Genomic DNA, 15,823 nt, shown 5'->3' with positions numbered 1-15,823 from the left:
AGTATCCAAAATGTCCTGCTTGCTTCTGTAGCCTGTGCTGAACCAGTGCTGTCCTTCCAACTCCTCCTATGCTGCTCCGTGCACACGCTGCTGCTGGCATTTGGGAACTGACCCCAGTTTTTCAGGCTCCAGTGGTGACAGGGGATGCTGAGAATTTCAAGGCATGTGTTTCACTGTTATCTCTGCCTCTAAATATGCTGTCCATCTCCTAGAGGGTAAAAATAAAGCAGCATTGTTTAATTTCTGGAAAAAAACAGATGACAGTGGAAGGGGTCAGAAATATGCATACCAGCCTTCCCTGTCCCACTGTCTCAGCTGTTGCTTCCTGAGAGACAGAAGCATGTGGTTGCTAAAAATACCCTGCAAAAAGAATACATTCTCTCTCCAGCGGGAGAGTATAAATTAATCCAAGTCATAACATATACAACTGCTTGTGGCTGGGAGAAACAATTCCAAAAGTGCCTTTTGGAGTGGAGTTTCTTAACCATAGGATCATAGAACCATTTAGGTTGGAAAAGACCTTTAAGATCATCGAGTCTGAAGCAGAAGTCCCAGCCCTGTGCCTTCCCTGCATGGGTCGGCAATACCGAGCAGAGCCTCCTGCCTCTCCTGCTCCCACCCCCTGGCCCTCCTATGGGAAACAGTGCTCCGGGGGGTGGAGGGAGGCCAACCCTTTTATAAGCGTGGTCTTGCAGCAAGTCGAAGTTGACAGGAGTGACGGGAGATTTGGCTCGCTCTGAGATACCCACCTCCCAAGCCTTGGGGTCCCTGGGATGACCAAAGGGGAAATGGAGTCAGTCGAAGTGTTCACGTCTGAAGGCAAAGGCAGGGGCTTGAAAGCCCGGAAGGAATTCTTGCCTGGGGATGTCATCTTTGCAGAGCCAGCCTATGCAGCCGTGGTTTTTGATAGGTAAGAGAAAAGCACTTTTAAAACACAGACCAGAAGTAGTCTTGATGCAAAATTTCATCTGGCTGGGTGGGTAGAAGTTTGAAAACATCTGGACAACGTCAGAGAAGGGTGCGAAGGGAAGTCAGAAGCACTTCTGTAAAGACACATTCACAACTTACAATGAATGTGCTTCCCAGGGCTCAAATCATTTTTTTACTTTTAATATGGTGCAATCTGCTTCCAGGATGTGCTCTTGCAAGGTGCTCGGTGCTGCCAGCTTTCACCAAATGCGGTGAAAGTTGTGTGTATTCCATGCCTCACAATACTGGACCCATGTTACACTCTGATGAACTGCCAAGAATTAGTGTAATTAAGGTACAGCAATCTCAAACTGACTTTGCCGAAGCCTCCAATGTATAATGTGTGATAAAAGTGAGTTACTTTGTGCTCTGCTGATGTGTACCACCTCCCAGCTGTACACACAGCTTCATTGCCCGCTGCCTTCAAACTAGAAGCTGGTGGGGATCTGCGAGCGCTACTGTCTCTGTTAAAGAGATCATGTATTTATAGCTAGCACAGTTAACTGAAGGAGAATTTCAGCTTTCACTGTTGCATGAGACTGGGTTTAAATTTTTGTTCACACTGATGTAGCCAGAAACTGAATTCTGGTGCAAATGCATTTTTCTTTTCTGCTGCTTGTTTCAACGATGAGCAACATCCGATCAACTTGTGCTACCAGTGAGGCTGGTAGGTGCCCACTTCTGCCCTTCAAATCAGTGGAAGTTTCACTTAAATACCCCAATAGCTAAAGGACATAAAGAACCAATTTCTATGTTAATCTGCTATGGGATAAATCTAGAAGAAAGCCTTCAGATATTAATGGATTATTATTTTTTTAGTCTTACAATGTGCTGAGAACAGAATTTGGCCCATAACTTTAGACCGAGGAGTTAGATGCCAGCTGAAGGTTTCATTCTGGGCTTAGGAAATTTGTGAGCACTCTTCAACGGCATCATGGTGAGTCCCGAGACTGAATTTTTTGCCCCAAACTGCCAGTGACTTTAGGGAATATTCTGCACACTAAATAAGGTGGTGAGTGATTCTGCTTAGCTGAGCTTTCTCTGATCAAATCAGCTCCCTTTACAAAGCCTGGGACACAAGCAGAGCTCATGCTGCTGTTTTAATCTTGGTCATTTTGTAGCTGAAGCTGTTGTGCTAGTGTGTGATGTGGCAATAGCAGAGAATTGGGGATTAAATGGACAGAGCAGGAAATAAGGGGGTTTTGTGTCTTTCTTTCACTTTTTCGGTGCCCTTATACTGTCAGTGGGTAAATGTGTTTATGAGTCTTCACAATAGCAGCAATGACACTTTTTAGTTTTTATTTTAATATGTCATCACAAAAGCTCACATTAAAAATGTAATTTAATTCTAAAATTTTAATTTCTTGAATTCTTGATCCTGAGCTCAGTTACTGTAGCTAGTGACAAAACCATCTCTCCTTGATATGTCCTTTTAGCTCTTACTTAACTTTCACTTGTGTCACTAGCTGGAATCTTGCTGTAATACTGTTTGCTGCAGAACTAGCTATGGACAATTATTTCTCCCATATGCCTTATTAAAAATACTAATTATCTTTTAAGCCATTGCAAACATTTTGACTTTTGTTTGCTGGTTGAGAATTTATTTTTTCTTCTATGTAAAATGTTGTGAGCATCATGCATAGAGTAGAGCTGCCTGTGTTGAAGAGCTACAACTTCACTGCATTTTCAAATGTCATTTGTGTAATGTGAGATAAGGGGAGAAACTATCACCACCACTTGGCTCTTAGACTGCAGACTGTGTCTTAGGCTTAGGCTTCCAACGGAAAAACTCGGATGGGGAGAGATGTACTTCCCTCCCTCCCCAGGCTGGATTTGTTTAGGTCCCAGAGGGCAGGTCCAGACATTAAGCAGCAAGTACGGAAGATAAATGCATCCCTTCTCTGCGACCAGAGAGGACGGGGATGGCTTCAGTCATTCTTGTTTCTCTGATTCTTCTTCACGCTGCTTTGCAATGATAATGAACTCTGATGCTCCCGTGACAGATTTCACCCCAAAGCACTTCATACACATCACACATTTGGAAAAATACATTCCGAAAATCTCTGAAGCAGGTGGTGGCAACTAAATGCTTGTTGGTTAGTGCTTGGCTGGCCTGAGATGTAATGGAAACATACATTTTTCTTTTGAAAACTGCCCTGATGTTTTTCCTACACACACAGTGCTTTGTTTTTGAAGGTACCTTCTACCACTATCCCAGAGCATTCAATTGTATAAAGCCCCACTGAACTGATAGTTATCGAAGAAGGGTAGCGTGGATCCTTGTAGAACCTGCAAGAACAAATCCACACTGCTATTGCCTCTGCGTGGATGTAGTCCAGTGAAGAAGTTTTTGTGTTTCCTTGCCCACAAACACATATGTGTATGTCCTAAAATTGGTGTTGAGTCTACATTCTTAGAAAGGGTCTCACCCTGCATTGGGAAACCTGAAGTCCAGAGTCCCTCATCCAAATTCAACTCAGCATCTTCATCACTTGCTGAAAGCAGCGTATATGTGTGCTATGGAGAGTGGATTCAAGTATGAATGATTGGTGGGTTTAATTTTTTAGCTCAGGTCCTATTAAATATGTGACCAGATTTTCCACAAAGCTCAGCTTTGTTTATAAAGGCAACCATAGAAGCGCTAGATTGCAGAGTTGGTCTGTACTTGCAGCCCTTCGAAGAGCTCAGTCCTTTGGGAAGTCTGGGCCCAGTGTGGATGCTGAGCCCCTGAAATCCTGCCCCTGATTTTGCTGTTGAAATCAAGTTCTGTATGTTATGTATATGGATAGCAATCGTACTGTAAGTGGCCACACTGCGATCTTCTGCATGACTGCATGTGATATGGCAACACAGCAGGTGAAGCGAGGGTCTCTTTTTCAGATTAGTAGGAGCTGCTTTCCAAAGATACAATATGGTTTTGTTGGTTTGGTCGTACTACAGGATGGAAAGCAGCTTGTGTTTGTGCCTGGGCACAAAGCTGTCAAGAGATGGGAGGTCCTACTGTTCAGAAAAGGGGGGAGCCCCATAAAAACTGATCATCATTCGACCTAGTAAAGAACATAGTTACGAAATGAAAAATTTGCATTGTCTGCTCTAGGTGTTTAACTTCAGGCGTGTAAGTGAGAAACCCCACCAGAGGGCTGTTGCATAGCAGAAACCTATTTTTCCGACTGAGAAACTATCAGAACAAACCTCTTTGCCCCAACTGTACAGGGACCTAGGGAGCCTGAACAACTCACCTTGGCACCTGGTGTTAGGTGCTCACAGCAGGAATGTGGATATGCCACGTTTTGGACTGAAACGATGCAAAGGCCTTTCTTTAGGCACTGTCACCCAGCAGCAGTGTGTGAATTGCTGTTTTTCAGAAGGAGGATGAGTTTGATGAGGCATTGGGAATTTTATTTTGCTAGGAAAAGAAGAAATGTTTTCTTTGACAAAAATCTATAATCAGCCATCATACTCTGAGCAAGTAAGACCCATTAATTTAACTGGGTCAGCCTACAGGGTGATGTGGTAGCTTGTCTGGCAATATGCTTTGAGACTCAGCTTGCAAATTAAGATACCCAAAGCTAAGGTCTGGTATAAGTGTCTGTGTAGCGCTAAGGGCAGGATTCAGTTGCCATAGGTGTTTAGTGTCATTTGAGATGCCCCAGGGTGTCTGAGGCATCCTCTTAGGGCTGACAGGTACAAAACAGGATTTATGAGAATCAGGGCTCCTCTCAGAACAGATGCATGTCCCTGCAGAGTCTAAAATAACACTAGGCTCCTATGTCCAGGCAAGTGAATCAAGTCCTAAGTGCCCCTTATAAGTAACGAGCACTGAATACAGACATCTACCTTTGTGAGCTGAATGACTTTCCAGATCCCACCGTTTTGTTAGAATCTCTGCTTAGACACTGAGAGTACAAAGGAGCACATCTTGGTGTCTAATTCTGCAGACTGGAAGCCCCTGAAGGTCACAGGGACCCTGAAGGTCCCTGAAGTCATTAAGGCTGGTGAGGGCTTGTACTCTTCAACCCAATGATAGCCATCTGGGAGGCAGTTTCTTACCCAGTGCCAGAGACTTTTAGTCCAGAAGTACACAGAACTCAAAGCGAAGCTAGAGAAGCTTCCTACAGACATCAGCTGGCTCATGGTTTCTTAGATTTTAAGCCCAGGGTATGACTCACAAAGATAACCCTGCTTATTGCAGGGGGTTTGGACTAGCTGACCTTTAAAGGTCTCTTCCAACCCAAATATAGACCTTTTGCTTAACACAGTGGTTACCTGGAGTTGACTCCTGCATCAGGCCTGCTACTTCTACCTGAACTAGAGCGAGCTGATCAGAGAGACAGTGAATACTAATGGAAGAGTGGTGCAGAACCCGGTATGATCTCTGTTTTTTTGTTCTTGGGATAAAGTACAGACACACTCTGATCTGTGAGTCAGCCTTGCTGTTATCAGCTGAAATAACACTCAGAAAACACCAGTGTCAGGCCTGCTTTGCCCTAAAATAGATGCAGAAGGTTGGAAATAGACCTTCTCAAGGGATTCTTTGCTTTCATTGGGGTCGTTTTCTGATTTGCAAAGCCCCTGTGCATTCCCTGTTGACCTTACCTCTCACTGAAGCTTTCTCTAGTGCTCTGCTTACGTGCTGGGGTTTAATCCTCTCTTCCCTCTTCCCTTGAAAATCCCAGTTCTCCTTTCCTCACTGCCACCTTCAGGGTGATGGCGTTCCTATTGCCTGGGCTCTATGTACAGTATGTGACATTTTCCTCTGGCATGTCAGTTGGCTGTCAAGCCTGTAAGAGTTTACATTTCCTACGGGCATGGGGATGCCTGATATATCCCTGTCAACCTTCATCAAAAGAAGGTTTGCTCTTTAACCCGTGGGGTTTGAGAGACAGTAGTCAAGGCAGTGTCGTGTGGTAGAAAGACAAGATCACAGGAAAATCTGCTTGATCAGTGATCTGCAAATTGCTCAAAACCTGAGATTATGCAATTTTTGCACTTCTTTTTGATGTATAAAGCAGGCCCTAAACATTTTCCAAGGGAAATGGGGGGAGCTCCATTATTGTAGCTGGGACAACCAAGGGATATAAGAAACACGTATTTTTCTGTAACAGTATGACTCTGAAAAGATTATGGAAACAAATTCTTTGAGTTGATACCAATAAAACCTGGGAGCTAATGTGATCATATTCTCGTTGTTTAAAATTTTCTGGGGTTTGATTTTTTTATTATTATCTCATTTGTTCAAAAGCTTAAATAAAACTGGGAGAAAACCTACCTTTTTAAAAGAAAATCACACTCACAACTCTAAAAAGGGGCTGAGGAATCTTATAATGAAAGACTAAAAATAAAATAGTCTAAAATTAGTCTGAAATAAATCCTCCACTCAAATCAGGCAAACTAGGATGTGTCATCCCTGACATTTTAAAGATAAAAGTACTAAGCTCCAACTCCCTTTTAAAGGACCAAAACTATTCTTGTGCTAATAATTCACCATTATAGGTATCCTCAGTAGAAGCCAGCTATTGAATACCTTCCTTTTCCTTTCACTGCTGAAAGAATAGGTGCATTAGGTTGTTGTATTTAATTAAGTGTTATAGTCTCTGCTTTGAAAGCCAAGTAGACTTTGCCTACATCTTAGGCTATTCTTATGCTGTTCTCTGTAGGATGTTGAGGAGAGAGATGCCTAGCCAGCAAACAATAAAAATGAAGCAGGTGGACTTAGCTGTAAGTTAGGTCACCAGGGTGTATCATCTATGATGTACAGAATAGAATACACTCACATTAAATAGTTTGTGAGCTTCTCACCATGTTCATTATCTATTCGATTAAATCCTCTGTTCCTTTGCACTATAGCCATCTCAAGTGCCTTTTCCAGATCAGTGAATGAGATGCTGTGGGTGCTGGATGGGAAATGATTGGCAGATATTTGGATTGTGCATGTCTCAGAGATGAGGTTAATACATTTCCTGGGGCAGTGCTCAGCCCTCTGTCCTGGCAGGTCCAACAGATCTTAATCCATCTGAATCCAATCCAAGAAGTCACAAGAGCTTTCTTTTTTTCACTGAGAGCTGTGCTTGCGGGAGCCATGGTTTAGTTGACAGTGCTCTGTCACCTCTTGCATTTGTTGGCTGGCACATTGAATCATTGCTTTTGTGACTGTAGCTACGTCCAGGATTAGCAGGAGCTGTGTATCTCATCTATGTAACATCACTGCTCATGAGAAGCTGAGAGTTCAGCTCTGCTGATACTTGGAGAGGCCAAGGAAACCTGAGGCTCCCCAGAAAGTCAGTCACTGGTACCCGCCTTCAAGTCAGTCTTAAATCCCGGACTTAGCAAGGCTTTAAGAGGCTGAGGTCATCACTGTGCTAATGAAGATCCTGCTTTTGGGCAGGGTGAAAAAAAGAAGTTCACATTGTCTGTGGAATTTAGCAGTGAATGGGTGGCCAGAGATCACCCCAGAGGCTGTGGTGCACGCAGGCACAGCAGAAAGCAGCAGTATTGTCCATGTTAAAGCGAAGAAAGCTGAGCAATGAGTCTCTGAGGGTTCAAACCCCCAGGGCTCCTGGGTGGGTGCCACACCAGAAGGTACCTACCCAGGTTTCGTTCCATAAACTTTCAGTGCTGCCTGGCCGTGCAGTGCCCGGATACATGGGCATGGGCTGCTGTCTCTACAGGGAGGGGGAGTCTGGGCTGTCCGGAGCCATTCTGGGTTGTGTTATACACTGTCTCAGACAGACAGAGAAGTTTTTATAGACCAGTGATTTCCACAGGCTTATCCTGTGAGGTTTAACCTCAGGCTGCTCCCTCTCTCCTTGGGGGACCTTAACGATTGCAGAGCGTGTGAGAGGGGACACTGTGGACCACTGCAAGCCTTTGGTCCTTGGTGTTGTTTACCTCCAGGACAGTTGGTATCAGAGCCTGGTGTAAGGTCCAGCCCTGCGGCCAAGGGAGAGCCCCACTTTGCCATGCCCTTTCGGGGTGTCCGGCTCTGAGCTCCTCTGAGACAGCAAGAGTTTGCACAACCGCCTAGGAGCACATGGGGGATTTAGGTGCTTGCAGGGTGAGACAGTGCCTAGGCAGTGTTAGTTGAAGATTTAGGCAACAGATCTCAAATACCTGTGTCTCCTAATTTCTTTACTGCACCAAGAGTTGAGCCCAGGCCTCTGCAGTCCTGGTGATGCACATAATCAATAAATCCAGTCTTCTTTTAAACCATTTCTGAGCATGAAGGATCCCGTGAGGGTTTTGTGAGAGATGAAGTATGTTTTATATCTACCAGTCAGATTACCTATGAGTAATTGTGTCTGCAGTTTTAATACACATGAACTGTTCCTTTGCTTTCTCGGAAAGTCTTGTTTAACTTTTTTTTTGTGCATTTCTGCATCTCCTCAGAAATGAGGGCTTTCTAGGGCTGTCGGTAAGTTCTGCTAGCTGGATTTGCTTTGGAAACTCTGGACACCCTATGTGATAAACAGCAAAATGCAAAGCCACCATTTCAGTATTTTTCTGTTGTGAGAGCAAGCTGAGGGGAGACAAGCGCCTGTTTGAGGATTTGGGTTTTGCTGCACTGTATTCCCTTCTGACCTGTCATTCCTCTCTACAATGAAGTGTCTAACTGCAGGCAGCAGGAGGGAGCCCTATTCCCTGTGGAAGATAATCTCCCCGTGCTTCCTGGTACGATGTAACAGTGCAGGTTTTATCAGCGCTCTGGCTCTCCTTTGCCTTACAAGGAGTTTAATCTTTCTGCCCCCCTGCCCTGACAGCTGACAGAGCACAGCCTTGCATTTCTCACCAGCTCCTAGCTCTTTCATTTGATATAATGAAGCTGAATGCAATCCCCCTTCCCGGACACAGGCTCCCCCCTGCCCCATCCCAGGTTCTTGGCTTGTGTCAGGCTTGCACCAGCACTGCTCACTGTTGTTTTCCAAACCTCGTTTTTGGCTGCTGCAGGTCGTCCTGCTTTAAATCAATGGCCCTTTTCATCCTGCAAGAGCCAAGACATAGGGTGGATTGTGTCAGCAGCTCATACAATACTGCCAGAGGAATGAAAGTGCATTTTAAATGTACTGTGATAGATATAAATATGCATACATATGTTTATATATATATGTGTATAGTGGAGAGGCAGGACAGTCTTGGGTCTGGGGACTCTGGGGCTGTGGGTCTGATTCCTGCCTGTGGCACATCTTCCTCATGTCATCATCAATAATTTTTTTATTACCTTGTGTCTCAATTTCCCCACTATGAGCTGTGGGAAATGATAATGTTCCCTTGGTAATGATGCCTCTGTGGTCAGTGAGCTTTTGCAATGAGAAGAACCTTCCTCCTGGGACCAGCAGTGTCTAAGCAATGGAAATTTAAATTCTCCTGTACTGTCGAGCCTGGCTGGAGGCAGAGGTAAAGTGGGCCGTTGCCTGGAGAATCAGACAGCTGGGGACACCAAATGAGGCAGTGAAAATCCTTCTCTAGCAGGAAGGGTAAAGTCCCAGAGTTGTTTGGGCAGGAGATCAAAGTGTCTCAGCCTCTCCCAATGAATGAAGTCCTAGGAGCAAGCAGCTGGACATGTGAAAGGGGCACATGGGGGAGGTTTCCCCTTGGTCTGGGACCCTGGGCACTCAGGGCAGGGACATGAAGTTAGACTTCTTCAATCAGCATCCTCTGATGTATTCCTCCCCTGGCCTTTGTTATGGTTATATACATACAATTGTAGGATGCTTCTTGGAAATCCTGTTCTGACCCCCACAAAGAAGAAACCTGCCCATTTTGGAAGATGTTTCCCAGTTATCCCATGACCACTTAACTCACAGTAACCTCTCAGCTAGTTAAACCGCAGAGCCAGGAGCAGGAATAACTCCTGAGCAGCACTTACTGCTGCCGCACCAGAGGAAAACGTGTCAGACTTTTGGATCTGGAGGTGAAATGTGTGTCACTAGCCCATCTGCAGGAAAGCTTTAAGTGGCCTAAACAGCACATTGCTAAAGCTGACACAGGACTAAACAGGGAGGTCTTCATGCCCTGAGAGCAGAGCACATTCTCACATTAGGCACTGTGCTTATTATCTTCAATGCTTAACGACACCCCCATCGGTGGTGTATTCTGCACCACTGGCCAGCACTAAATCATTGATGTTCTCAGCTCAGCAACATAACAGCCTTGTGAAGACAAAAGATCACCTGGATTTATTAGTAAAATCTTATGGTGTTCATAAACGCAAGTACTGCTCTCTAAATGTGGTATTACAGCCAGCCTGTAATATTTTAAATTACTCCCTGGCCAGTGCACCTGTGAGCTCTTGAGAGTTTGTCTTTCCTCTGTGTTCAGCTGTTTGGTGTTTGGTGTCCATCCCCAAGTAGCTGAAAATCCACTTGTCCCTCAGCAGTCATGCCTGGGGATCTGCTGAGTGGCTGGAAGCCTGTCCTGGTCACTCAGACCTTCACTAATCCATGTTGCGCATCTGTCTGGAGTCACTGGGACCAGGATAGTCCCAAAACCACCCAGCCTGGGGCCCTGTGCTGCTGTCTGCTGATGGTGGACAGCCATGAGATATGTGCCATAACTGAAGGAAGGAGGAAGAGATGTAAAACACTCTGTGGTGAGATCTACCTCGATGGAGGATGTTCTGTTGGCTTCTTCATGCCATTTCCAACAGAATGCCACAATTGCCAAGTGTAATGACTCCATTACAGCAACGCATTTAGCCTGGAGGCAAAAAGAAGTGACAAGTAAAGCTGCTTTTTAATCCATGGAAACATATCTTGGTTTCAAGCAGCACAAAACAGAGTTTCCCTATGCAACCACTTCAATCTATTGTTCTTCATTTCTGATGTATGTTTTTATCCCTACAGTGTGCCTGTGCCTAAGGAAAACTTGGGAGAGCAGTTAGGATGGCTCAAAGCTGTGCTCCTGTTTTGTCCCTCTTACCCAATGTTTTCTTAAGTCTCTTGGGCATGGTGGTGGCTGCTGCTCCATTTTGTGACCTAGTCCATGTGCGGCCCAGGAGAGCCTTAGTGCTCAGGGAGGTGTTCACTTCAGCCAACTTCATAGGCTTTGCAGGCAGGGGAAGCTCTCAGGCTGGCTCTTTGTCTTCGCATTCTTCTTCATGCTTGCCTGAGCCACAAACTCATCAGGCATCTCCTTTCTGCTCAGCAAATGGGTGGCTGGTGTTTCAGCGCTGGCCAGACAGAAAATGAAAACAGACTGTAGATCCTATTAACAGTGGCAATGCTGAGGAGGAGCAGATGAGCTGCAGACAAGAGCTGGGGAATGCTTTATTACTGTCCTTCTTGAAACAAAACATTTGTCTTTTTGACGTAGCCAAACAGAAAAGTAACAGCACCGGACAAGTGCACGAGGATTAAGCTGGGTGGCATATATCTTCATTCTCCCAAAAAATCTTGAGAGGTCCATCCTTAGTGACTGGGGGGAGCCAAGGGACACGAAGAGGGCAGGACCCTCGCTGGGTGAAGCCGGCCCTTCACTCAGGTATGAGCCAACGGGTCCTTCTGTCCTTCCAGCCTGACGCACCTTGTCTGTCACACCTGCTTCAAACGGCAGGAGAGGCTCCACCGCTGTGGCCAGTGCAAGTTTGCCTACTACTGCGACCGGACCTGCCAGAGAGCGGCTTGGCTGAACCACAAAAACGAGTGCTCTGCCATCAAGAGGCATGGCAAAGCACCCACCGAAAACATCAGGTGAGAGCTGACCCCTAGGGGCTGAGCTGGCAGCCTGGGGACAGTGGGAGAGGACAAGGCATCCCTCCAGAGGGTGGCAAGGAAGAGCTGGATGGCCTGATTTGGGCAGGGTGGAAGTGGGAGACCATTTGGGAAAGGCCAGAAGCATTCCTGAGCTGAAGGGATGGGGATCTGGAGGAGCATCTGGGGTGCAAGGGAGTTGTGCTCCTGGTTGGTGTTATTTTGGTGCTGGGCTCCAAAAACTCTGCAACTGAACGTGGTGAGGAAAACCCATGTGGGATAGCTTAGGAGGTGTGGGAAAGTGTGGAGTAGGTGGAAGAGTGGAAGAGGAGATGAGCTCTTCCCCAATTTGTCTTTGATTTGGCTTCACATCCCAGCTCTGTCATAAGAAAATGAGAGGAATCCCCAGGGAAATGAGAGCTGTTGTGGAGGGCTGGGGACCTGGGTGGTCTGTAGAACTTCTCCAGATGAGAACGTAGATGCTGGGGCAAAGCCCTGCATCTCCCCTTCCTTCAAAAGCCCATGAATAGTAACCAGCCCTCAGCCATCCAATGCTGAGCCTGTCTTGGTCTGTTTGCCTGTGCAGTTTCCCACCCATAAAATGAATTTTGATGGCCCTTTGGTCCCTCTCCTTGTGGCGGGTGGTGGTGGTGCTAACATCTGGGGCTCTCTCCTGGCCAGGCTGGCTGCCCGCATCATGTGGAAGATCGAGAGGGAAGGCAGTGGGCTGGCAGAGGGCTGCCTGGTCTCCATCGATGACCTGCAGAACCATGTGGACAGCTTTGGCGAGGAGGAGAAAAAGGAGCTCCGTGCTGACATGGAGAGCTTCCTGGAGTTTTGGCCGCCCCAGAGCCAGCAGTTTGGCATGCAGAATATCTCCCACATATTCGGAGTGGTATGTCAGATGGGTGGGAGAATAAATGGGGGGCTGCTTTTAATGACAGCTTCCCAGAGAGAGATTCCAGCTGGCCTGAGTTGGGGATGGCTGAGTTCATCCCTCTCTTGCTCTTAAGAGGCTGTAGCGATTGGGATAGCTGAGACCAGCATTTGCTGCAGGTGGTTTGAATATTGCCCATTTCCATCTGCACCACTTCTGCACTGACATGGGGAAACTGAGGCACAGCAAGGGCAAGGTCTGAAACATTTTACTTGTCTAAACATGCAGGCAAGTGGCTTGCTCAACCTTAGGTGCTGCATTGTCATCACAAATCCCACTGGGCATCTCCCTGCACTTGGGAGAACTGAGAAAATCTAGTTAAATATATTTTATTAGATATACGTAGAATATATTTGAATATAGCAGATCTGTTTTAGTATATACATTAATGCCTATTATATATTATGAGCATTAGATTTTTACATGTATGATATAAATATATATATTGTATATCTATAATAAAAATAGGTAAACTATACTAAATGTATTTAATAATATCTACTAACTTGTTAACTCCAAATTTTTGTTCTCAGTGTAGCAGAGAGGGAAATTCCCAGAAGCCAGTTCAGGCTGAGCTACTCTGCCACCAGTCCTGGTACAAGTCAGAGTATCCTGGGCTGCACTAACCCCTCAGCTAGCAACACTGCCAAAGGGGCCAGGGTGAGCTGAGACGAGACACATGCTCTGCTCCTAGCTCTGCAGATGGTTGGTGTCACAGAGAAGCCGGCTTTGCCAGCCCTAGCATGGGAAGGGGACACAGCATCCCTTGGTACCCACCCCACAAAGGAAATCCAGTCCACTGGGTGCAGGGGGACCTGTATACTAGTGACCAGCATAGCTTGCCCATGCAGAAGTAAGGAAGTACAGATAAAGTACAGAATCAGTTAAGAAAGGAAATAAAACAATTAACAGGGTAAAATAATTAGCAGCTGAGTTAATAATTTCCTTTGGTATATCCTATCACATTTTCTCTTTGCAAATAGTTCCTTTGTTTATATTTGTGACTAAAACCTGTTCCATTCATATGTGATAGTAAGGTACTGTGTTGGAAAGTGTAATAATTAATTCTTGGCATGTATGTCATGCAAAAGTAGTCATTCTGAAATTTGTTTGGAACTCATAACAAACAATAGCAATTGGTTTTTATAAGCTCTGTGGGCCACCCAGAAAATGTGACCAGGTTGAGTGCAGCTCTCAAGGTTAATTTCTATCTTATACCTGTTTTAATATGTGTGAACTTTGCTTTCTGCCAATGCTCTGCTTGAATTGCCTCAAATTAATTTTCCTGTGACCTTTTTCTGAATTACTGGCAGGAAGCAAATAAAGGAAACCAATGTATGGTCAACCCAAATTTATCTTAGACATCCCAAATGAATATTAACAGCAAATAATCTGCAACATTTACTCAGCTCTGCTCTGGGCTGGTCCATCTGCATGAGTCCTGCATTGCTTCTCTTCTGATGTTTTATCCCAGCTAAAGTTGTTGTTTCTACAACTGCCTTCTGCAGTGGTCATGTAGGCACTCCTTTCTCCTTGAAGCTGGGAGATGGGATGCTGGAGATACACCACTTCTGAAGCATCAGCAGGAATTCAGAAATCCTGAATATAGCCGAGTTCAGCTTTTTCTCCTTTAATGCTTCTTCCTGCCTGTTTTGGGATTAGATCAGCTGCAATGGCTTTACCCTCAGTGACCAAAGAGGACTGCAGGCTGTTGGTGTGGGAATCTTCCCCAACCTCTGCCAGGCCAACCATGACTGCTGGCCCAACTGTACTGTCATCTTCAACAACGGCAAGTAAGTGGATTTCTTTCCTCAGGTGCAGTGGGGATGCATCTTAATGGGCAACTCAGCAGAGTGTGCTAACCCCACAGTGTCAGATCTCTGCCCCAGCAAATCTACTCATTCTTGTTTCCTTCTCTAGCTCAGGAAAAAAAATAATTGGGATTTTCTTTCTAAAAATGAACTGTTTTCTCTCTCATTATTTTTACTTTAAAAATTGTTGTCTGATGCACTAAACAAATATACAAATTTGACCCCAAATCCAGTGAACCAGCAAATAATTTTCCCCTGGTTTCTGTGAGTTTTGAAACCAGACTCAAAGTGTGTAGATAAAGTACTAAGCAGCTGCCCAGATCACCCCTTATATTGAGGCTTTATTTATAAATAGTTAAGGAACAATTGCGGTTAATTATTAAAGATTATACGGAGTCCACAGTCCAAAAATTTTTCATAACAGAAGCTTGCAATCATCCCTATATCACTATTTGCTGATGTGTTTATAACCATTCCTAATACAACCCTCATTTTGTGGAAGTGTACCATCTCTATTAATCACCAATTAACTCTTTAGCAAAGGGATCTTAATGAGAATTATGACTGTTATTTGCAAACTGAGTCATGTGTGAGTGCGGGATGCCCTAAGCTGCTGGGCATTCCCCATTCCCACCCAAATCCTGTAAGAAAAAACTTCTGTGGGACTTGTGAAATTGAAAAAGATTAAGTGGGAAATGGAGGGTTGTTTGAACAGAGCTGGGAGCAGAGGCTGCTGCTCTCAGTGCCTGGGGCAGCCCACAGGAGGGCTGCTCTGCTCTCCCCAGCCTCCAGGCCAGAACAGATAGGAACTGCTGCTGATGCAGCAAGTTGCATCATCTGCAAGACATTAACTGTGGGAAACTGCTTGCCACAAACTGCACAGCCACCGTATTTCATCCAAATTTTCTGCTAAGGTTTTACAAATTCCTGTGTTCACCGAACTTTAGAGCTGCAAGTTAACCCCCAGCCTCCCTTCTTTAACTAACGCATTGTTTGTGCACTCCAGTTACTGCTGCTGCTTTTACCTGATAAAACTATACCAGCATTTATCAAGCAGCTGGTAAACGAGCAAACAGAAAACAAAACTACACTAGAATGATTGCCTTGGTGGGAAATAGGGTCTGATCCAAAGTCAGATTTGAGTCTGTACCCTGATATCCAGTTGCCCTGGATCAGATCCATAGCCTCTCCAACCAGCCTGGGAAGTGGAGGAGGTAACTAGCAGTGGGTAGCAAACCTGAAGTCTGAGTTTCTGGGTGGTAAGTAGAGGAATGGCATTTTGTTTGCCTGGCAGCTTGTCAAAGCTCCCACATGTATCCTGTTACTGACTTTAAACTTGACCATCTGGTTACTGGCCAGGAAAATTATAAAGGTTTCTTGTCTTTCTGTGGAAACCTGATGGTAATCCCCTGTTGTGGGAA

At 45.3% G+C, this 15,823-nt stretch overlaps 1 protein-coding gene across 3 annotated transcripts in view; it reads left to right on the top strand.

Annotated features, from left to right (window-relative positions):
* SMYD1 (SET and MYND domain containing 1) overlaps nucleotides 1-15,823 on the top strand; it is a 43,561-nt gene that overhangs the window by 15,673 nt on the left and 12,065 nt on the right. The window contains exons 1-4 of one of the 3 annotated variants that reach the window (XM_005229851.3): nucleotides 662-910; nucleotides 11,478-11,654; nucleotides 12,336-12,549; nucleotides 14,254-14,384. In XM_005229851.3, the coding sequence (XP_005229908.1) occupies nucleotides 774-910; nucleotides 11,478-11,654; nucleotides 12,336-12,549; nucleotides 14,254-14,384 (659 nt within the window). In that variant the 5' untranslated portion in view covers nucleotides 662-773. Of the gene's footprint in view, nucleotides 1-661; nucleotides 911-11,477; nucleotides 11,655-12,335; nucleotides 12,550-14,253; nucleotides 14,385-15,823 lie in introns of those variants that run through there. The other 2 variants (XM_005229852.2, XM_055796915.1) reach the window with 2 other exon arrangements.

Source organism: Falco peregrinus, chromosome 2 (genome assembly GCF_023634155.1).
Source record: "Falco peregrinus isolate bFalPer1 chromosome 2, bFalPer1.pri, whole genome shotgun sequence".
NCBI classification, from domain to species: domain Eukaryota; kingdom Metazoa; phylum Chordata; class Aves; order Falconiformes; family Falconidae; genus Falco; species Falco peregrinus.
This window is presented reverse-complemented; position numbering and strand designations above follow the sequence as displayed.